This window comes from Orbicella faveolata, unplaced genomic scaffold (assembly GCF_042242905.1).
Source record: "Orbicella faveolata isolate gen_17 unplaced genomic scaffold, um_ofav_v1 contig_37, whole genome shotgun sequence".
Lineage (NCBI taxonomy): Eukaryota > Metazoa > Cnidaria > Anthozoa > Scleractinia > Merulinidae > Orbicella > Orbicella faveolata.
Window position 1 is genome coordinate 2,098,198 of NW_028301566.1, and position 23,331 is coordinate 2,121,528.

At 39.7% G+C, this 23,331-nt stretch overlaps 1 protein-coding gene across 3 annotated transcripts in view; it reads left to right on the forward strand.

Moving 5' to 3' along the window:
- Positions 1-23,331, forward strand: part of LOC110062472 (uncharacterized) — a 38,688-nt gene that overhangs the window by 12,977 nt on the left and 2,380 nt on the right. For 2 of the 3 annotated variants that reach the window (XM_089275757.1, XM_089275759.1), the window contains exons 16-53: positions 363-446; positions 764-868; positions 1,320-1,427; positions 2,322-2,426; positions 2,865-2,972; positions 3,207-3,323; positions 3,726-3,833; positions 3,984-4,091; positions 4,556-4,624; positions 4,749-4,856; positions 5,063-5,161; positions 5,824-5,911; positions 6,189-6,320; positions 6,801-7,157; positions 7,916-8,145; positions 8,503-8,565; positions 9,609-9,656; positions 10,003-10,074; positions 12,882-12,964; positions 13,456-13,657; positions 14,057-14,221; positions 14,785-14,951; positions 15,527-15,830; positions 16,400-16,632; positions 17,160-17,317; positions 17,444-17,517; positions 17,991-18,132; positions 18,510-18,631; positions 18,988-19,071; positions 19,340-19,480; positions 19,831-19,914; positions 20,018-20,146; positions 20,357-20,413; positions 20,638-20,700; positions 20,813-20,923; positions 21,116-21,160; positions 21,679-22,342; positions 22,981-23,021. In XM_089275757.1, the coding sequence (XP_089131883.1) occupies positions 363-446; positions 764-868; positions 1,320-1,427; positions 2,322-2,426; positions 2,865-2,972; positions 3,207-3,323; positions 3,726-3,833; positions 3,984-4,091; positions 4,556-4,624; positions 4,749-4,856; positions 5,063-5,161; positions 5,824-5,911; positions 6,189-6,320; positions 6,801-7,157; positions 7,916-8,145; positions 8,503-8,565; positions 9,609-9,656; positions 10,003-10,074; positions 12,882-12,964; positions 13,456-13,657; positions 14,057-14,221; positions 14,785-14,951; positions 15,527-15,830; positions 16,400-16,632; positions 17,160-17,317; positions 17,444-17,517; positions 17,991-18,132; positions 18,510-18,631; positions 18,988-19,071; positions 19,340-19,480; positions 19,831-19,914; positions 20,018-20,146; positions 20,357-20,413; positions 20,638-20,700; positions 20,813-20,923; positions 21,116-21,160; positions 21,679-22,342; positions 22,981-23,021 (5,178 nt within the window). The remainder of the gene's footprint in view (positions 1-362; positions 447-763; positions 869-1,319; positions 1,428-2,321; positions 2,427-2,864; positions 2,973-3,206; positions 3,324-3,725; positions 3,834-3,983; positions 4,092-4,555; positions 4,625-4,748; positions 4,857-5,062; positions 5,162-5,823; positions 5,912-6,188; positions 6,321-6,800; positions 7,158-7,915; positions 8,146-8,502; positions 8,566-9,608; positions 9,657-10,002; positions 10,075-12,881; positions 12,965-13,455; positions 13,658-14,056; positions 14,222-14,784; positions 14,952-15,526; positions 15,831-16,399; positions 16,633-17,159; positions 17,318-17,443; positions 17,518-17,990; positions 18,133-18,509; positions 18,632-18,987; positions 19,072-19,339; positions 19,481-19,830; positions 19,915-20,017; positions 20,147-20,356; positions 20,414-20,637; positions 20,701-20,812; positions 20,924-21,115; positions 21,161-21,678; positions 22,343-22,980; positions 23,022-23,331) is intronic. The other variant, XM_089275758.1, reaches the window with a different exon arrangement.

Here is a 23,331-nt window from a genome sequence, read left to right on the forward strand (position 1 = left end):
AGTAAAACATGATGAAATGTGTTGAAGGAAAGTTCGTTTAGCTGGTTACATATTTTCGGTGTGATAGTTCGATACAGGGAACCATCCATTGATAGAGGCCCAAATACATGCAAATAACTAGCTACTCTCAAGTCTTCTGTGGATTTTTTCTGGAAGGAAATGCTACTAAAGCTATAGAAAGGTACACTCGAGGAAATCAGTTCAATTTCAGCAATGATTTAATGTCTGATTTGTATTCCGAAGATACTCCGTATGAATTAACTCTAGGAGTAAACATGTTGTGAAGATAAACTGGGGCAAGTTTCTTGATTGTTCGTTGTGAATAAATGTTTGCTCGATTATTGAATTGTATCTATTAACAGCCTGATGGAGAACTGGAAGGTTTGCAGGCCAGACTACAAGATGCCGAGAGAGCTTTGAAGCAAGCAAGAGATAGAGCTTCACAGGTAAAACACTGGCAGGCGAAGAAATGACTAATAATTCCTCTCTTTCCATGGAAGGTGATTGTGTAAATTAGCGTAATAAAATCGAAACTATTCCAGTCAACCAACCTCGTGAGCACTGGTCATCTGGGTGTACGGAAACCGCGGGCTCACTTGAGATTGGAGTTAATGTCGATTCGTTGTGCTTCGCATTGATTGTTTCGCTCAGATGTTTAATATCAGTCGCTTTGGGTCCATAAAACTGAAGTGGTTGCACTTAGTAGTACAATGTTCAACCCATAATACTGATGAGATTGCGGCTGGTTTGTTTTTCTCTCCAGCTTGCTGGAGACAAAGAAGACAGGGACGCCAAGTTAAAGAAAATGACAGAAGAACTGAAGAAACTAAAAGACAAGCTAGGAAGGCAGGAGAGATTAGAAGATGAGGTATATATCTTAATTACATACATAACAGTTACCTTGCTGGTGTACACCTGTTTTCTCACTTGCTCTTTCGACTCATTGATAGTTGTTCGCCAATTTGCCAAACAGCTAGAGTTGGCTTGATTGTGCAGTAATTGTGCGCTGGTGTGGTGAGCGGGCGAGCTCTCTCTTCCCGACTGTAGACAATACCTTCCTGCAGCTGAGGCCCAACTGTTTCCCTTCTTTTGCATTGTTCGACTAACAGTAGAACTAATGCCTTCGATGGGTGTCTGCCAAAGGTTATACCGTCAGCTTGTTCTGGGTATTATACATATAGCTGGCTGTTGCAACAGTTAGTCGGTTAACAATTACAAGCATACGAGCAGTCCTTGTACATGCTGGGATGAAGTGCGTTTCCTTGTAACTTTTTCTGAAGTGATATTGTTTGTCGCTAAGTCGAGTTGTGTTTTTAAAGCTTGAAAGAGAAAAAGCAGAACATGCTGCAGACATGAGTGGACTGGAGAAACAAATAGCTCAGCTTAAAGATCAGCTCAACAAGGCCAGACATGGTTTGCAGGATCAGGCAAGTTCTTAGTAGATATCCGATATTACTAATAACGATTTATGAGCACTGACTGATTCTTTGTCAAGCTTGAGCATTATAGACAGCGAGAAGTATCAAGGCAGAGGTTTTGTTCAACTTCGTCTCCGTTCTTTTATTGTTGCTCTTGTTTTGTAAGCCTTGTAAGGTTTATTTCTCGACTTTTCTTGGGGGAAACCTCATCGGGTTAAGCTTTTCAGGTTGTTGGCAATTTTGTTCAAGAATTACGAGCCTACAGGTTTGTGTGCTGTGTGACTTGCATCCAATCTGCTCTCTGAATAAATCCATTTATAGGAGATTAAAGCTTTGGGGGTCATCATTTAGTTTGCAGGTAACGCAAAGTTGAGATGTAGAGTCTGTAATTAGTTCTTATTAACCGAGCAGAAGGTCTGTATGGGAGAATCTTGACCGAGGTCGTGAGTACAGACCGAACGTAGTGCGGTCTGTACACACGACCGAGTTCAGGATTCTCCCATACAGACCGACTTAGCTCGGTATGTATGTGTTCTCTCGACTTTAATAGTGCACTCTCTTCTTTGCGTTTTTGTTTAATTCATAAACGTACAATCTACTCCACAGAATGACAAATACGAGCGACAGAAACAAAACGGTGAACATATTTGTATTTGAGTTTGCTACTTTTCTACGGCAAAACATTACCGGTCTAGATGCCGGTCTAGATGGGAAAATCTAGACCGCGGTCAATATCGATTTCAGCCAATCAAATTCGTGAATTCGGTAGTTCCCAGTCCTTGTGAGACAGCCATATAATAAAAGGTGTTACGGGTTTAATGATGTTGACGAGTCCTGTTACAAGGTTGTCGTATACTGATCCAACTTTTCCTCTTAATTGTACGGTTTTTTTTTTAATACCAGTTGGCGGGTGCTAGAGCTCCTCTTCAGGCTAAAATAGAGGACATGGAAGATGCCATGCAACGTTTACAGGATAAATTTAATAAAGTGAAAGCTGAGAATGACAGGGTAAGTTACTTGTTTAGTTTAAGAGCGTTCAGGCATACGAACACTATAGGGATTAACATATGTGTGAAAAACGATAGGCAGTCATGTTAAGAAAATTAACACGATCTTGACTAGACCTTGCGTTGGCAGGGCCTCTATTGACAGCAGTTTTATTTATAGAGCTGACAGAGTTGCCCTGAAAAAAATTAAGGTTTTACTTAATACTTACTTGACGGAGACCGTACAATTGAGCCCTCGCTTGGTCCACAGGCTAATGAGAAAGTTTAGGGGTCGAGCTTCTGTTTCCTTGTGTAGCTTCTAGGTTTTTAAAACTTGTTTGCTAGATAGTAGCTTACTAGTACCGGCGCAATGTCGTACATGTAGGTCGTTCAGTACATGGCATTTATGAGTCAGTGCCTTGCTTTTAGTTATGTTTTTGGTTGTTGTCACGTTTTTTAGTTAAAGGGAGCTATAGCGGCCGCTGAAGAGGGCCGAGGGGATCTGGAAGACAGACTTGCAGAAATGATGGATAAACTGAGAGAGGCACGGGCACGAGCTGAGGAAGCGGTGAGTGATTACGTGATCATATTATAAGGCCACCTAATTTGGTCACATGGCCATATAACACGTGACCGTATAGGAAACGGAGTACAATCACATTGAGAATGAGATACGAACGTAAACATATATGCTTACCGTGTTTAAATAAAGATTATGTATGTATGTGTTCTCTCTACTTTGATAGTGCACTCTCTTCTTTGCTTTTTTCTTTAATTCATAAACGTACAATCTACCCCACAGAATGACAAATACGAGCGACAGAAACAAGCATTGGAAGCTAAAGTTGAAGCTCTTGAAAACGAACTCGAACGGGCTAGGAATCGACTCAAATCACTGCGGGCGCAGGCTGAAGAACGGGTACAAGTTTTTCATTATTTTGTGGTAACTCGTGTTAATTTTACTTCGACAATCTATGAATGCGAAGAGAATTGTAAAATGAGCAGGTGGAAGAATTTGTATGTAGCTGTCCATGTACCTGTTTCTTTGTTGTTGATTGACGTATTAACAAATAGAATGCGAGTTCAAGACTTATATGAACAATAACCTACAGCAAGTTTGAGAACTTATCGTATTTATATTCACATCATCATAGTAGGTAAGTAATTTATTTAATTTCAATCACACGGGGAGGGCTTGCACAATCTCCACAGCCAGAGGCTCGTGTTAAAGTGCTTGACTATACCACAAATCATAAGCTAAGAAACCGTAACATAATCTGAATAGAGTTGCACTAGCTTGTTACTTCCGTTACTTAAATAGTTACAAGTAGAAAAGGAGAAGGCTGCTGCGAAGATAGATGGACTTGAAGATGAAATAGATGGTCTAAAGAGCCGACTGAGGAATCTTCAACACAAGGCCGAGCGTGAGGTGAGAGACTAACAGTTTAGGATCCAGCAGGAAATTCAACCAGTAGAAACTGTGTGACCTTCCGTTGTTTTGTTTTGTTTTGTTTTTTTTTTGTCACGGTGATGCAATGGACGCGTTCATTAATCATCAGCTGCCTGTGTTCATTTGTAGTTGGACAAAACAAGAGATGCTGGAGAGCGCAAGGTTCGGGACCTGGAGAATCAGATGGCCGATCTCAGACGACAACTGGACAATGAAAGGGCGCGAGGCGAAGAACAGGTATCACGGCATCCAAGTGCAGGTTTTCTTCTCATTCTTTGATTGAATTAGTTCTAAATTTATTGAGGTAAATATTTTTCACCACGAAGATAACGATTTACACCATTCAAGCCTGGTGCAGCAATGTAGCAAGTTAATGGTGTCAACTGTTTCCTTCTTGTTTTAAACGGTCGTGTATGGTTGGTCCTTTCATACAATAAATTTTGTTGGGAGTCGGTTTGTAAATGGTGTGCATTGCGAGAGTACGGCCTCTTTACGAATCTCTCTCTCCATTTAAAGGCCACTTTGTCCTTTGTGAATCGCAGAGCCCCACTCCGCCCTTACCCCTGTCTTTGTACATATTCCACTACTATCTGTATGATTTGGCGTGGATTCATTTTTATTATGTTGTAGACAAATAACTTCTTAGTTCTGATGAAGACTCCTGTTCTTAAGCGGTCAGATCTGTGTTTTTTTTCTTGTAGCTGAGAAGAGCCCACAGTAAAGAAGCAGAATTGCAAAACTTGCTCGGCGAAACAGAAGCTCAATTGCAGGTGAGCAGGCTAGTCAACGCAACACAAGCGATACTGTAGACCAATATACCACATTTATTATGTTTCCAGTATCTTCTCCTAGAAAGGTATAACCACATTTGTCGGCCATGTCTTTTTCTTTTAGAGAACTGCGCATCAAAGTCACGCCCAGCAGGCCAAGCTGCGTGACTTAGAGAATCAGATCGATGGACTAAGAAATACTTTGAAAGAAGCACAAACTCAGGCAGTGAAGGTGATAAACTCTTGTATTCTGCTTTGCTTTGTTTCCTACTACCTCAAGCATCTGTAACAGCTGTTCAAGGTGCTAGCATCTGCATTGCCGTATTTTACACCTTATAACGACATTTTTTCTTGTGATGTTTTTGAGCTTGAGACGGCTTCAGCAGTCTGGATTTTCCTTGGTCGCTCATGTTTGTTTTCTCGTTGTTCTCAACGCAGGATAAACTTGAACAGGAACTCGAAGCAGTCAAAGCTGAGAGAATGAGAGCAGCGATACAGGCAGCGGCGGATAAACAACTGGCTGATGCACAACAACAGGTGTACAAAGAAAATCAAAACTAGGTTACAAATGTCGAACAGTTGCTGTACTTTGGGGATAAATCAACAACTGCCAGTTTTTTCTCAGCCATAGGAGATAAATAATTTTAATTTTTGTTGTTGTTGTGTCCCCAATTAGTTGTGAAAACTAAATACATTGACACATTAGTAAAGCTTTAACTTTACTTTACTTTACTTTACTTTATTTACAGCGGCTATCCAACTAACAAAAACAACTCATGACTATTCCATTTACAATCGGGGATGGAGTTTTCAAAAGCCTTCCAGATGAGATAGACATCATTGTTTTTCGCGTGATATCAAGAAGCTTAAAACATTTCTAGATCATTGAAAATCGTTCTGTTTGATATTGTACAACAACACTCGAGAAATGTCAGGAAATTCAATAAGCGAGGATACCGAAATGGAATTTAATGGAAAAAACTTTAAACAACGCGAGGATAACGTTTCTTCTGAGTTGTTACCGGGAACTCGTCGGCCACAGATGAACAATACGATGGAATACATTCTTAATTTATGGGCTTCGCTCTTTTGAAATTGGTTCAATATGAGAAGACTAGCTTAGACCAGTAAATCATGTATGCCATTTTGGCAGCTGGTTCTCTTCATTATAACTTGATCAAGTCTTCTCTTTGTTCTAGGTGGCTTCGTTGCAATCTTTGCTTGACGCAAAAGATAAGCAACTTCAACAGCAAATGAAGCGTGGAGCACAAAATTCATCCGATATAGGTAGAGCGAACTTCCGATTTCTTCTTTTTAACCGCAAGGCTGTAACAGTATGTTTTCCCTTCAAAGTAGCCTTGCACGGAACGAGACTTTTTTTTTTTAACCTGAATTTCCAAAAAAAACCCATCAAGTAACGGCCTGCTTGCCAGAAAATTTACTTCAGTTACTGAAGAGCCTAACAGTCACTTTGCCTCTCGGCATTTGTTTGCGTGACGACCATGGCTCCTCTATCCACAAAGATTAAGTCACACGAGTCATGTTCTTTCTGTCATATCTTTAGCTGCACAGCGAGCAGAGATCAGAAACCTTGCATCAGCTTTGGCCGAGCAGAATGAGGAACTGGAACGACTCAAAGAGGATCTTGGGGACATGTCACGAGCGCCAGTCCATCCGCAGTATTTCCATCTTGCAGGTTAGTTGACACAGAATGATTAATTAAACTGTAATTACTCTATCTCAAACAAGATCTGGTATCAGAGAATATCAAATTGACGTTTTTGTGAGGGAAAAAGTGTACACCACGGTTGTTTGTGAACGAGTCAATTATGTGACATGCCAACAGCTAATAAGAGAAAGGCAACATGACGAACAGTCGGTTTGTTATCTTTCTCAGAGGAGCATCGTTCAATGTAAGCTTTTTCCGATATTGGCTTTACTTGCTATCTTATGTCTATGATAGTCATGAATTTGGTTCAATTTATGGCAGAGTCAAATACCTTTATTAACAATACAGCTTGATTGGTCGAAGTCAGAAAAGGGTGAAACTAGGTCGAGTAGTTACTACAGGTTACAAGTGTCTTCACCCTTACCTTTGCTGTTTCTATACCTTTTAATGTATTAGCTTGAAAGATCCGAGTCTGCGTCATTTATCTGCTACCTTTTAATTCTACAGATCCCAGTCTAACTGCTTTGGCCAATGAAGTCGAAGCTTTACGAGCAGCTCTTCTACAAAAAGAACAACAAGTCCGGAGCCTCACCCGACCAATTCCACTTCTCTCAACTCCGCCATATCCGCCATTTACCTCTTCCGGTCTAGCGACCACGCCAGGCCTGGTAACTACTCAAACACACGTACCTGGGGTGGCTCCGGTTGTTTCTGTAGGGGCACTGAATGGAGCTGCTAGCACGCGGACTGTTCCAATCATGACACCAGTGATAACCAGTTCTGGTGGCCTGGGTACTAACAGCTATCTGGCTAGTCCTGGGCAGGTTCATCATCATCATTATCATTCAAAGAAGACCAGCCGAGGTACGCACTGCCTGCTGCACCAGTAATTTATTTCTCCTACATAAATTATAATAAACGGTTGGAGATTTAAATAGAGTGGTTTTCAGTGGGTGTCGCAAGTAATCAGGCAGTTACTTCTGTTTTGGTTTTGGTTTAACTACGGTTTGAGATTGAGCGAGTAGTCTGGGGTAAGTAAATGGTTTGGCTTTGGTTTTACGACACTCAGTGGAAAACAGCTCCAAATCGTTTTATTAATAAGTAGCTTACAATCAAGCAAGGGCTCTCTGTCTGATGTACAGTAGTTTGCTGTCATGATTACATCTACATGTACAAACAAGAGAATATGACCTCTTGACTTAAAGTATTATCTCTCATACCTTTTGCACAACCTGTCTTCGTCGGTTTCTTCTTAGAATAGTTAAGTTTTTTTGTTTGTGACTAATGGTTGGCTAATGGTTAGCGCCGAGCAGTCTGGGTTCGAGCCCTGACTGGGACCACTGTGTTATGGTTTTGAGCAAGACACACCTCTCTCCACTCAGGTGTTTAAATGGCATGGGTGCTGTTGTATTTAATGCTGGGTGTAACCATGCGATAGACAAGCATCTCATGCAGGGGGGAGTAGTTCCATAGTACAGAAGAGAGTATCTTCATAGTACAGAAACCCAGATAAGCTCTGATGGGATACTTGGCCACTGCGTTTCTTTTAACCAAAGTAATTCATTAGAACTATTTTTTAAACTGTAGTTTTAGTGCTGAAGAGTATCTTTGTTTTCTGATAGGTGGGTCAAAACCAAAATCATTGACGATAACAACCTCCCCACACCTCTCCCCTGAGGTTTTGAGTGCTACCACAGTAACCGCCCCTGTTTCATCTTCTGTCCTTCATCATCATCATCATTATAATGACGTCACCAGTCAAGATGACGACACGCTGAAAAGAAAGAAGAGAAAAACCAAGAAACAGCAGGATGACGTGTTGTTTTGTAACTTTCCAAATCACGAGGGCTTGGTAAGTCGAGGTCTTTGCATGGTCATACAAATAAAGCTAGTTGTTACTGTTGTTGTTGCTACAATTGATTCGTTCTCTTTATGGAGCTGAGTTATCGTAAAGAAAATGTGACTAGAGTTCTTTAAAATGACTGTTTCAACACTAAACTGAACCAAAATTAGTCACCAGAAACAAAGCATAGTTGCCTTGTTGACCTTCAACTAAGATTCCACCAGGAGGACCGTCTAAGCTTGTTTTCTCTCTCTTTTCTGTCAGTGTAGCGTTTTGCCGTATTTTTAGTGTATGCTAATCGAAGTTCTACAGTGGAGCCACCCAGAAAGTGATATCCTATTCTTAAGTTTTTCACTTTCCTTTTAGGAATATGAAGTTGGGAGGTTGGAAGGTATTTTAACTTCGTCGGTGCAAACTCAAAAAATTCAGGTATCAAAAAATGCATTTTGTAGTTTCCTGGTTTTTAGCGTGGTCTCTAAATAGTGACCCCCGCCAAGCTCTCGACATCTGATGATTATTTGAAGAGAGTTCGAGCCCTGGCTGGGGTCAAGACATTCTCACACTCTGCCTCATACTGTTACTGTGCGCTGGGATGAAGGGCAACTTACGATGGGCAAGGATTCTATTAGGGGGAGGGTATAGAGATGGAGGACTAGAAATACTTGCTTCAACCGGAGTAAGGGGCCAAGCTGTTTATCTCGCTTTAGCTACCTGAAATGTTACTGAACATATCTTTTTAGCGGAATCTCGCCAGACAGAGATGGTCTAATTACAGACAGAAGAACATTACGCTACCAGTCGGGAGATTTTATCTCAAATATTGCATTCGGGGGTATTGTTTATATGCTTTGTGCTAATATCCTGGAGCGATAAATTCTCAAAGGCCATTCAATAATTTTCAACGTCCGTTTGTCGATTGGATAAAGGTCGCGGTGAATTCTGTCCCTTCCAAAACCACAGGGTAACTCAATTGCAGACAGAGGTATTTAACAATGTGAATTAATCAGAGAAAGAATGGAGCTCAATTGGGGAGAATGGGTCTAAGACGAAATATTGATTTAACCCCACGTACTGTGATTTGAACAGCATGAGTAATGATATGCTAACTCGAGTTACCTTTGTTCATTGCTAACTGTCAGTGTATCGCATCAACGTTCGCTTATTTGAGAACAACAAAGCGGCATTTTCGAAGCGTCTTAACATCTTTGTAGCCGTAAAAGTTTGCCCGTCTGTCGCCCTGTTACGTTTTTAATGTATTTGAACATCACAACTTCAGGAAATTCGTGGATTAGGATATTTCAATCATACAGAAGGTTCTTTCAATAGAATGTCAGAGAGGGCTTATGGCAAAGAAAACCGATTTAATGCTCGATTTCCAGTGAGAGAAAGAAAGGTATTATTATATTGCTATATTGTCTTTGTTTATAGCTTACTAGTTATGGCTAATTGCAATAATTTGTCTTTTTATTTAGGAACAACGAGACTCACTTAGAATGGATCTAAAAGAGTTAGAGAATGAGGTGGGTCAATCATGTCATTGTTTCACGCTGCAGTTAATATTGAATGACCCGGTGATTTGTCCGCCAGTAGGCGGACCATTTGTGTTCAGTAAATGCCGTGTAATCCCTCGCTTGTTTATAACAGATTTAAAAGAAGCCTTTTGTCATTCTGCTAAATGATTTCATCTGTTCATTGTGTTACTCTTTGAAAAGCTGTTTGTAAAGCAGTTCAGCTGCGTGCTTCAAGTGAGTCATTGCGTAAAGTCGCACAAATTTAAAATTGATTCAGTTTTGAAGTTCAATCTGGCGTTAAGTCATTCATTTGATTATTCTGACCTTGATCGCATATTTGTGTTCTTGTTGAAAGGTGGAAGACTCTTTGAAACGACGAGCAACAGCAAGGCAATCTCAACGACATTCACTGGATGCCAATTTAGCGGTAAGTTGTACCTTCGACTAGCGAGGGTTTAATTTAAAATTCTCTCGTTGTTACACACCACTTAATTTTTTGCTGTTAACAAAGGGACTGTCGTTCTTCTTTGACACTGTTAAGTGCTAAGCTGGCTTAGAATATCCACATAAAAAGTTTAGGCGGGAAACATAAATCAAAATTCCTCGGTTGTTGTTGATTTTAAAATTCGATGACATTTTTAGTTCTATTTTCAGTTACCATTGTTGGGAATGAGCAATATGAAATCCAAAGAAAATACTGCGAACCAAGTCTGCCGTACATTTTATCGGCAGAGTATCGGTTTTTTGAAAATGTTTTGATTGGTTTATCTTTAAGTCGTTTTCCGAGTCGTTTGACCCAAGCTGTAAAGACTGATTTGTATAACAACATATATTAATTGAAATGGTAGATTACATTGATTCACGTATCCTTCAAAATAGTTTTGAACGTAACCCATCAACTGATTTTCATGTGTACCTTTGTGTTACTATTTTAGAGGCTTCAGGATCATCTCTTGACTGTGGTTGATCACAAATCTCGACTCTCCTCGCCTGACGTTAATTCACTTTAATGTTAATTATCTATAACATCATAATTTGTTCCGAAGTAACCCACGCTATAAAATGAACAATGCTATTACATTTTCTTTTTTATGTTATCAGCTCTTTTTTTTTTTGCCCTCTGGGAGTCTTCTCTTAGCCCCTAAAAAGCACTCAACAATTGCTTAGGTGCATTTTGGTTTTTGTTCCTAACTGTATTATGGAAATTCAAATCGACCTCTGTTTGCTTTGTGTATAATTATGCCACATTTTAATAATGAAAAAATAAATACTGTGACTTAACAGGGACTTTTGCAGTTGATCAGAACACATTTGGGGTTGGATGATTGGCAGCCGACAAAAAAGGTGAAAGTCATTGGGTCTAAAATTCGGTTGGTTTCTGTTTTACTGTTGAAACTAAAGAGCTTTGTCCTGCTCGCTTACTTTTTTCTCAGCCAAGGTAAACAAAATCCAGGAGTATAATGCTGTAATTTGTAGGCAGTTAACACGAGCAGTTAACACGAGCAGTTACAATTTCCAAATAAATTATTTATTCGCGAAACAATTATTTACCATCCAAAAAAACAAAGACAGCGTGGTTAGGTTACTATCTGTAAACAAAGCAAAGGCTGGCCTACGGATTCACTTGGGCCGAGCTCACGGCTCACGTGACCGCTTCGTATTACATCATTTTCTAATGGTCGATATGGACTTTGTTTTATTTTTACTGCACAAACAGACGTTAAAAGCTGCAAGTGGCCCGCTAGACTGTTTCAGGCACTTAGAATTTCTAGGATTGTGTGATGCTATGTAGTTTGTATAACGTTAAGGGTTGGTTTACCTGGAGTGGTTACACGAGTGAAGATCAGAAAGCCAGCCTTTTCTTGGTAGCCTTATACTTAGCCAAGTTACTTTATGCGTGTTTTCTTTACTATTTTTTTAACAAGCAAAGATATATTTATTTTGTTGTAACTAAAAATAACAAAATTACAACTTTTCTAGCACGTCAAATAAATTTTGCTATGGTCAGTTTATTGAAACGTTGTTTGTGGTTTCTTGTTGTTTGGGTAATGAATGGGCTTCTGAGCAGGGCTGGCCTTCTGGTGTGAATCTCGAATGTGGTACTGCATTACATCCGCAGAACTTGAATAATTCTTTCAGTTCTGACTAAAACAAATCAGGAAACATAAATAACTATCACTGTTCCGTGGTAGAGTGTCCGTCATACTAGTGGAAGAACACCCTTTCGCAAATCATCAAGCAATTTGGAGCAATAACGTGGATAATTATCTCTGTAAAGCAAATTTTCGCTTATTAGCAATTACTCTTGGAATATCGCCAGATAAGTAGGTGAAAACCGAGGCTATAGACCGAGTTGCTAAAATCATACGTTAACATGAGAATCTGAACGAGTCGCATTTCTAAAGTTCAGATTGTGGTGAAGCGATTTGCAAAATGTCGGACAACTCTCCTTGAGCGCACTTACAAATACGGCAAATGACATCTCTCACAGGATATCAGTCATTTACGCGTATGACAGACAACAAGGACTACCTGAGCATTTGAGGAGCCTGTGAACAGGTTACCTATTGGGGTATGGGGCGAAACGAATTGGACAGCCGAGCGTTCTCGCAGAGGAAAACTTTCAGATAATCCCACCCAGACTGCGCTCGGCTCGTTCGTCTTTCTGTGTGTTTATTTCGCCCTATGTTCGCAGGCTATATATGAGCAGTCCGTGGAGGAAAAGCAATAAGACCCATGGACAAAGGTATAACTTGGATACCTTAGCAAGATTACTCTCGCACATTTTTCTAATACAGTAACTTCGTCAATAAAACTACTCGGCACATTTTAACGGCTTTAAACCCTGCAACCTAAGAAAGCTTCTAGCGCCCTAATGTTATTATACAGATACTCTGAGAGCATTGCTTTACTCGATAAATAACAGGCAGGGCAAGAACCCGGAAAAAGAGCTGACGGACCAAACCTGGGCTGGAGATGGATTACCAGAAGTTTGGCTCGGCTGGATTCCTTTGAAGTCCTGCTTAATTAGCAAAATTGCTTTTGTCAGTAATGCATGATAGTCTCCTTACAATACAGTCAAGTGAAACACACAGAAAAAAATCGATAAATATGTATTGCAGTCTGTTATCAGGCGTTGATCAAATTATTTTTCGTCGTTGATATGATTGATTTACATATTTAAATGTAACACTTGCTGATTTGAAAATAATGCGATTAAACATCTCGTAACAGGCGGGCAGTAAGAGAGTTTACATCATGAGAGCTGTGGACGAAGAAGATGAAGAAAACTTTCCTATGAAATATCTTCAACAAAGGCAAGGGCGTCTAATATCTATTTACCATAACTAACTTTAAGGTTGCTTTTCAGAGGTAATTTATGATTCAATCTTTCTCTCTGGTAATTTCAGCAATAATTGCTCTTCAACATGGCATCGAAGCTTTCTGCCCAAAATTGCAAAATTTCTAAAATTCCTTTGCATTTTCTGTTAGAGACATCAAGACAGTGTTTGACCACATTTCCAAACACCTTGAAATTCGTCAAAAATACGCCGCTGCGCGTCGTATTTTCAACTCTCTTCTCTGTGTTTGGAAATGCGGTGAAACACGGTCTTATGTGTTTAATATATTTCTTCTTATCTTTTGTCGAGGCATTTATCAAGAATAACATAAACATTCTTAATAAATTTCTCCTTTGAAAAACTCACTCATTTTGTGTCAATTGACAACCAGAATTCAACCACGGCCATAATAGTCTCTGTGTTATTTTATACTTATCACTGACTTGCCGTGTATACTTACATTTTAGCTCAGGTGAAGGAATGGAGTCTGCGCATTCCTCCACAAATAAAATGCAGCTAGATGACTCCACCCAAGAGGCACACTGGGAAAAGCAGTTGAGTGAGCTTGCTCGAGTTGAGGGCCTGGTACAGAAAAGAAAGGCAGAACTACAACGGATGGACGCTGTGCTCATTGAACGAAGGCACGAGCTGGAGGACGTTGTACACAAGGTCTGTAATTTCTTGTATTCCAGTGTAATGGGCAAAACTGTGCTTAGTACTGAAGAAGATATTTATAGACGAGGTCAGAACATTTTCATGTATGCAAATGTGATATCGGTCGACATAATTATTGGTATTGAGTTTAATGTTGCTTTAATATAATTACCCACGACATGAGTTTTGAAATAGCTTGGGAAAATTAAAGTAGCTTGTGATAGGCTATTATTTTATCAAGACGGAGAAGCAATATTGTATTAGAGTGAGCTAGTGAGAGGCTTCGGCACATCAAAAACTCACAGTCTTTGAATAAACTCTTCACAAAGAAATCACTGTTTTTAATCTTTTCTATTGCATGGTATATTCACTTCACGTGCTCATTCATTAACCTCAGCCACTTTTCCCTGTCAGCGTAAAATAGCCGAGGGACGCCTGAGGCGAGCAGAAGAGGATGCTGGGATTATTGAAGAGCGAGCAGCGGAGACCTCGGCCGAGTTGATCCGCGCTGGAAATCAGCTGATTAGCCTGGAGATGAAGGGAAGAGCGTTGAGTGACAGACAGGAACAGATAAACAAGGTCAACCAAATGATATCGATATTTTGTCCTTTTAAGATTAAGGATTCTGACTCATAAAGAGCAATGTTCGATGTTTTAATATTCTTACATGATTGTGAGGTTATCAGGGCAACGCGGGTGAGTGACGTTTCTACTGCCTTAGTGGAAGTCATTTTAAGTTCTACAACCTGAGCGGAAGTCATTTTAAGAGTGAAGTCTAGTTCAACATCAAGTGAAGAGCTGCTTGTCAATTGATGGCGTTATGTTTCTATTCATAGGCCTAAGTTATAGTGATCTATTTTAAAATAAAATCGTCATAGTTTTCATTTCTTTTTATCATGTGTAAAAGAGCGTAACTTTTTATCACTGATCTTCTTTTACGCGCAGTGCCCATGCCTCTCGCCATCTGGATGCGCGGTTGGGGAATAAGTGCTATTTAAGCCACATTAATACGCCTTTCAAAGTTTTATCGAACTGTGCAATGCAACTGCTAACAGTATCTCCCATTATTTCGATCTCATCAAGACGTAGAACAGTGTTACCCCATAGGTTCTGAGACTTGATGTATTTTCAAATTTTCACAGGTTATTGAAGCAAAAGACCGAGAACTGAAAGAAGTTGAAAATTCCTGGGAGATTGTGCGACAGAATATCGATAAGCTCAACATGGAAATGGCAAATAAAATGGAAGAACTGACAAATAAAGAAAGCCAGCTAAAAGATGTGGAATCCAGACTTCAGCTGTCATTGAGGTGTGGTTTCAGTTCATATACTTTAGAGACTCCCTTAAAAAGTATCAGAAGTTTTACAATAAGGACTGACTTGACTAACTTGACATTTTGAATTTTAGGTTGGTCAAAACCCCATCCCCTAGCAAAAAATTAAATGGTGTTCAAATGCCCCATCTTAGAATGATACTAGGCGATCAAATGTCTCCAACCCCAGACATACATGGAAGAAATGGGAGATGAAAAAAAAAAACCTTTTAAAACACCGGCGCCCTGAACTTCCACTGTGTCCTAAGTATTGTTTCTAAATATTACTAAAGTATGCTTTTGAAGGTCCTTCTTATCGAGCCACAAAGTTACAAAGAACGCTGCCGTTCCTGGATATCTTTTAGCTTCATCATGGTTTCGCGACTTCTTGTTCAAATTTCTCCCTATCCCTGCCATATGGTATCAAATTCTCCACCTCAATATCAACAAATGCCCGGGGTGAGTCCGGGCAATGTTATTACTATTATTATTATATCTAAATTTAATCGATGCATAATTTCTTAGGGTTAAATAAACGTCGTTTTATATAAGTTAATTTATGTCCATTGCAGGGTGGAAGAGTTAAAGCATTTAGTGGCAAAAACTGAAACAGAGGAGAAACATCAAGCAGAAAAGTATGTTAGAGCTCTTAAGGAAGGTGAAAAAGCATTAGAAGAAAAAACCGCGCAGCTTGCGAGAACACGGAACGAATTACAAACTCAAATGATTCAGTTTCATGAACTTAATAGCAAAATCAACAGGCTTAGAACAGAATTAAGAGAAGTACAGGATAACTTCAAGAAAGGAAAAGATGAAGTCGAGAGGCTTTCTCAGAGAAGGGAAGAAGAAAAAAGACTACAGGAGCTACATGTGAAGGTCAGCTGTAATGCTCGAGTGCATCGAGTGTCCGTTTACGGGATATCGTTTTCGTCATTGCTTCAAAAAATATTATTATGAGTTATTATAGATGAGACAGCCACCTCCCTGTAGGTGAGATATTTGGTTTACAAACCTAGTTCCTAAGTGTTTGGAGGGACTACGCAGTAATTTCTGTTGTTTGACTCTTATATTTACACGTTCTTGTTGAATTTTAGGATTGTGGAGGGAAACTGTTCGCCTGATCGCTCGATAAATTGCATCACTATTGGGAGCGACCGAGGACGTTAAGATCAAAATTTGACCCGTTAAAAAATCGCTGCCTAAGGGTTTCCAAGGTAAAATTCCGAGTACAAGCTTCAGCGTTTCGTTCTGGGTTCTCTATGCAAAACACAGAATTAAATCTACTATCCCCAATGGCTCCCTTATATTTATGAAAGAATTTTTGCTCCTTCTCCATTTCCTCCATTTAAACAAGTAACGTCACCTATTCACCCCTCCCTCACCCAATCTACTCCATCAATATTGAGCCCGCCACTGTATCGGCTTGTTTGTGTATTTTTCCACAGAAAGCAGAGCAAAAACTAATCGAAATTAACAACGCGAGAAATGAATCGATGGAAGCCCTCAAAAGTCACCGTGAGGGGTTTGGATTGCTGAGAACTAAAATTCGCGAAAGTGTGAACAAGATCAAAGAATACGAAGAGCTGAAAAAACAGAAAGAGGCTGAGTATAAGAAGATTTCATCTTCAATGAATGAAAGCAAAGCCAAGTTGGAGAATGAGCTGGCTCAGTTGAAAAGGTGAGAACAAGAATCTGTTAATATGCGTCTATACTTCAATGACCTTCATCTGGTTCAATTGTTTTGCTTGTCTTAAGGGAAAGGAGTGAAATTTTCAGAAAATATAAGGCTAGCTACAGTAATTTCAATTGTCACTCACTTATAATTATCAAGGTGAAAAGGCAGATGAACTATGGCGTTAAATAAGAAATGATCAGGTCAGACTTGATGCGTGCACTAACCGGGACATGCAATGAAATCATGTGGTTCAACAACCGCTATGCTAAATGACAAGCCACGTTCTACAATATCCCAAACAACGAAGAACCGAGCTTGACTGGTTCTAAGTTGACTGTTTCACGATTAGAAGCTGCTACAATTTCTGCCAGCTAGTATGGCCGGGATTTTGTACCATGTGACTGGATGGTTTCTCTCATCCAATCATCCCATTCGTAGTTTGTTTTTGAGTTTCTCTGTTTGGGTGTGGATCGAGAAATTACCAGCTCACACTTCTTTTTTTTTTTTTTTTTTTTTTTTTCAACTACGAGTGAAATGCAAGTATCTGAGGAATCTCTGAGTCAGGTTAACAGCGCTCTAAAGCAAGTAACGATCGAGCTGGAAACTGCCAGAGGGGAAGTACTGGCTTTGAACGACACTAAGGACTTGGTAACAAAGGAAATAAATGATCTCCAGCAAATGTTAACAGGTAAATTGGTCTTACCTGAATAAAATAATGTGTGGAAACGAAGACAAAACAGGCCGATTGTTTTTTTTTCTATTAACTGTTCTATTGATATTGAGAATGTTATTTTCGTTTTATATCTGACGGAAGAAAAAAGGAATGCACTTGCTAAAACCAATCAAGAAATTGAAGATGCTGCCAAAGAACTTGAAGCAGCGAAAGAGGTAACATAAATAGTTAAATACGTAAACTACCTCTAAAACAGGAATACCTGACTACATCCCAGCGAAGCTTAAAAGTCCCTTGAAAAGTAGTTTTTTTTTAAATTTCTTCACTGATCAGAATGTCTGTCTTGAAAGTTCAAAAAAGTCAGTCCATTACTACGCCAATAAGAAAGGATATCAAAAAAAACTTACTTACAACAGCTAAAAATGTTCAGTAAAACCAAGTTTATAATCTAACTGAAAATCTGCGACAGATGAAAGCCTGGTGAACTCCTACTTTTTGTTTCAATCAAGTCATAGTAGACTCATAGTAAATGCAACTTTTATGTTTAAAACAATCATGTGAAGTCAATCACAGTCACGTTTGGTGAACGGAAAATCCGTTGAACAACGATTATAACTTTTAACTGTATTTGATAAAGTTTGTGTAAGAGGTGACAGAATCACAACCTTATGTTATCTTGTCTTTCAAGAAAAATGTGGAAGCTCAATCGAGACAGAAAGAAATGATAGAACACACACGCACGGAAGACCAACATAACAACGCAGAGAATTCTGGGAAGGATAGTTTACCCCAAGAGTCTTCAACGCCTAAAAATAACGAGAAAGACAATGGTGAATATCATAAACTTATGTTAAATTTCCATTTAAAAACTAATTGACCGCTGCCAGGCTTTCATGGCCAATGAAACAAAAAATGTAAAGGAACGTAACATGGTTAAAACTCCCAACTGGCGTTCAAGAGCCTGACTAACTGACTATTGACAAACATGGCTGGGGAACTGAATTCGGGTCTGCAATGAATAACAACAACTAGTGGTCAGAACGGAATTTGAACCGCAGTCTGCGGATTTCGAGTCCGGCGTCCTAACCACTTGGCCACACTGCCTCCGCTCAAGCTGATCAAGCTTCCATTTGTTGAAAAACTTCCATGTTTAATTTTATTTAAGTGTTTTCTAAGCTTAATGCCACAGTAATTGACTGTTCCACAGGACTTCTAGTTGCCAGGTTACAGCAAAGTATAAAACAACTCACGGGCGAAAACGAGGAACAGAATAAAGCTCTTCAAGAGGCGAGGACTGAAGTCAAGGAACTGAGAGAATTCATGAAATCAGTAAGTATCAGGGACACAAGTCTGGTAAAACACTATGTAATTTGTTACAAATTAAATCCCAAATTATCAACTGTTGGCAAAAAGAGCTGGGAATTCTGTACTAGCTGAGTTTGAACCTTCTTTCGGCCATCTACAACTTAGCAAACCCGAAGACAAGTTTTCCGGCTGCATAGAAAGATGAAAAAAATCGTTGCCTTGTCTCTTGTACGGCTAAATCAAAGCGTGTGTGTATCTCTCGTTTCTTCATAGAGGTACTTGTGCAGACTCGTGAAAATGAAATTCTTGAAAAAGATCCTTCAAAAACCTTTTCAGAAATAGATTTTTCTATCAGTTGTTCACTTCTTATTCTTCTCCAGGAAAGAGACAATTTTCAGGAACACTTGATTCAAATGGCCTCAAAATCAGACGTTTATCGGACGCATCTTGAAAGGCTTCACATAGTAAGTTATAGCCTGTGTAACAGCCGGCTGTGACACAGGCTAAGTAGGTTATTAGCACGTATGGATTAGAAATTGTTTGTCAAATAAGCGACTCTCACTGTTTATGATGAATCAGAGACGTTGAGAGGTTGTGGTAAAGAGAGTCAGTCTGCCTTCTTAGTGTTCATTCTGTGCCGTTTCTATTCACTATATAGATCGTGATTCTGCTCAGCTTCTACACATCTTGTTATTTGGATTATCATGGTTATGATGCAGTTTGCTTTTTCAGGAGTATGACGCTGAAAAGGAAAGAAATTCCAGGGAAAAAGACTTATTGTTAAACAACGCAGAAGAACATCGTTTGAAGGGGAGAAAGTTATCCGAAGAACTAAGCAATCTAAAACAGAATCATATGCAAACAAAACAAGAGGTAAGCCTGCATGAAACGCCGCCAGTGTTTGACAACAAACTGGCTTTTAAGTGACTTATACTAGTAGCAGTCACCACACGGCGATCAAAATTTAAGTTTCTACCGAAACGAAGCTCACACGTGAATTTGTTCATGTTTATAAAATATCTAAGATAATGAACACGCTCTCATTGGTCGATTTCGGAATTCTCTCAACCCCTCTCGTATTTAGATGATTCAGTTCGGTTTCAAGCGCAGGCAAGTATTTTTGGACACTTAACTTTCACAGGGCCTCTCTTTACCAGGTTAGCACCGAAGATCTGAGCCATAGAGAAACATTTCAATGTGTCTTTTTATTTTACTTTTTTTAGCTCAGTCAGCTCAAGAACACTCTTTCAAAAGATGTTAAAGAATTAAAGGAACACATTGAAGGAATAACCACTCAAATAAAATCAGTAAGTTCAAACGCTACTTCCCGAGAAAGTGCAGTAATTACCTGCTAACCTGCGAAACTTTTTTTATAAGTGATAAACGCGCATGTACCTCCTATTTTGTTAGGAATTGGCTCGGAGCTTGAAGCAAGTGGAAAGTTCTAAGGATGAAACATCAGATGAATTTGAACGTCTCCGAGGAAAGAAAGAAGAAATGGAGGTCCAGTTAATAGAACTACAGCACTCCATTAACACAGTGAGTATTGTGCGCAAGTACCTCGCTTTTTAGCTCGGAAAAGAAGTTAGTAAAGTGACTAATCTGAGGCTAACCTCAAACAGAGCAAAGAAATGTGAACGATCTTCATCTACCTCTAAGATATGATGACGGCGGGTTCACTGTCGGTGAAGTCCGCAGCTTCAGTTGCTTTAAGTCCACTTTCGTGATATGATCACCATTCTATTGCAGGTTAAGACAATGGCATTAATGGCGGAGAAAGAAAAAACGGAAACGTCCAAACGAGAGGTGAGACTTGTAACCACCATGGTAACGTAGCTGTGCTTTGTTCTTTAGGTTTTTCGTTATTGCATGCGTTTTAGAATTCCCAAGAAATATCTTAATTAAACAGCTCGGCTTGTTTTCAAGAAGACACTCTGACTCAGTCTTAGTTAGTCTAACTAGCTAGACTAGTTTTTCACGCTCTTAGTGTTTTAAAACTCGCGGCAACAATTATTCTCTTTATTTTTCAGAAGGAGGAAGCGCTAATAAAAGAGAAGGAAGAGAAATTTCAGCAGCATCAGACATACCTCAGAGTAAGTGATATTGCTGCTGTAGCTTGTATCATCCAAATGTGATATGGAGCGGAACAGTTTATAAAATCTTTATCAGTATGACTGGAAGTTTACTCTTTTCTGTTCTGTTCAGGCTCAGATTAGACAACAAATGTCAACTCGTGCAGAGGTTTTGGACGAGGAGAGGCAAAAAGCAGAAGCGTCGCTTGAAGGACTGAAGAGCAAACTGAAAAACCTGGAAGAGGTACAGAGTGATGAAATCCCCTCGACACATATGAGTAGACAAAGACATAGCCTTAGGAATATTTATCTGGATGAACCAACATAATTGTCTTAATAATATAGGTTTGAAAATCCGCAAGGCGAGTTAAAATATTTAAAGTGCTTTGATCATTGTTACGCAGCTAATGGTTTTCTTTTTTTGTTGTTTGTTTAGGTTATTTCGCGAAAAGATTCCAGTGTGCAGGATTTTCGTTTAAAGGTAAGACGATTGTAATGTTTCAAAGGGTCACAATCTGCCGATGAACCATAGCATATGAACAACTAACAGCTTGGTAGAATGGTATAGTGTAATGTAGGTGTAACTTGGCCCAGCCTCATTGGCTACTTTAGAAACGAGAAGAATCCGGGTTAAGTCTTATCTCTCAGTGACTTGTGGGATCGTTTTTGGGGACAATACACCTTCTGGTCTTTTGTTTTTTGCTCAGTGTAACAGTCCCACAAGTAACTGCGAGATGAGAGTCGACCCAGGTTTCTTCGAGTTTGTAAAGTGGTATTAGCGTTTGACAAATTAACTACCGAGATAAATGGGAGGTCAGCTCTTACCCAAACTCAGAGCACGTGTTCGGCTGTGCTTCCTTGCCTACTTCGACTCAAAGAATTTTTTTCCTCAGGTAAATTGATGACCTTGTCAATTCATGACACATTTTAAATCTGCATGTATTGATCTTAGTTGTTATAAATAGAACACTGAACAATTGATATCTGTACCATATTTAGCTGCTAAGGAACAAAGTCGAGGCGGAAAAAGCTGCAGACTCTACCAAACAAATAGATGAACTGAGAAGAAGATTACGAGAAGTGGAAGACGAGAAGGATTTGATTAGAACTCAGAGAAATCATTTGGTTGCATTGAACGAAAAAGCTAGTTTAGAGCCTACAACACGTGAATATCATGGACACTTGAATGACAGGAAGGTGGCAACTGTTCGATCGAGGCGATCCCTTGACTCGCTAATTGACGACACATTTTATGCAAAACCGGTTAAACTAGAAATGGAGCTCCCTTGCCGTGACAACGGTAAAATAAATACCAGTTTACCTCTTCAGTTTCAAGACATCGCCCCAGTGGATCAACAAATCTCACGGCCGGTTCAGGACATAAGGCAACCGACACGAGTTGCTAAAGTTGAAATGGACCAAGAAATGATAGGTATCTCTGTTAGAAGGAGCCAAAGGATCGACAAAGCAAGTTTGGTGTGTGAAAACGATCCTTTGAATGATTCAGTTGCACAGAATTCTGCCAATTCTTCGTTACCAATGTCCCGGAAAGAGCTCTCGGGTGACTACGGAGGCACACTGTCACAAAATTTTTCTTTACAAACGAAGAAGCCTTTGATGGCAGAGAGCAGACTGGAAAAGAGTGCAGCTCGGCCAAGTGAAGGTAAGGTCAGAGTTGGGTCATGCCTCACTGAGGAAGCTGTGTAAAAATGGTTTTCTTACGGTTCATCGCTTATGATGAGCTTCGTAATATGAACAGTAGAACCTCCTTGCAAGGAAGAGTGTCTGAATTATTGCGCTGTCCCTAAGAAGAAGATAATTACACAAACAACTAGATAAGTAAATATCTTACTTGACCGCTCCCCCAATGGGGCTTTTCAGGGTCAATGGAAACAAATGATGAAACAAATATCATGTGAATGAACATAACGTGGTTAAGAATCCCGACTGGCAAGAGGTGGACCAGTTGGCTCTTTATAAGCGTGACCGAGGAGTTGAACTCGGGGCAACCGAGAACAGCACGAGCTGGTGGTCATAACGGGACTTCAACCCGCGACCTCCAGATTTCAAGACCGGCACCCTAACCACTCCTCTACGCTGCCTCCACTACTACTACTACTATCCGTGATTGCTTCTTTAGATAAAGATTTACATCTAAAGTGACCTGACATTATATAGGCGTACCTTTGCTGGCGTCATTGTTAACTGGTATACAGTTTTGCGCAGCTTCGATTTCGAGCAATTTTTGCTAATGTATCAGTCGCCAGCTAAGTACATCTCTTTTCTTGCTGTATCACACAGGTATTGCTTCGTCGACGTTTGCTGATGACAGAAAAAGTGAGGTAAGGAATAGTTAGAGGAACAATTGCGCCGCTTACATGAAGAGGTATTTCACCCAGTTGTCGTATTTGTAATCGTAGGTCCCCTGTAGTCAGGGTTGTTGCTGTTGATTTTCATTCCAATCTCTTGAATTTAATTGATGCACAACTTTGTAACCTTGAAATAAAAAACATCGAAACTAGCTTCACAGCATTATTTCAATGTTCATATGTTGCCATCGATATTTGTAAAACCAGGACCAGAAACAGTTCTTGCTGGTGTAGTTGAATTAGCAGCCTCAACTTCATTTGCCAAAATGCATCAATCTCTCAC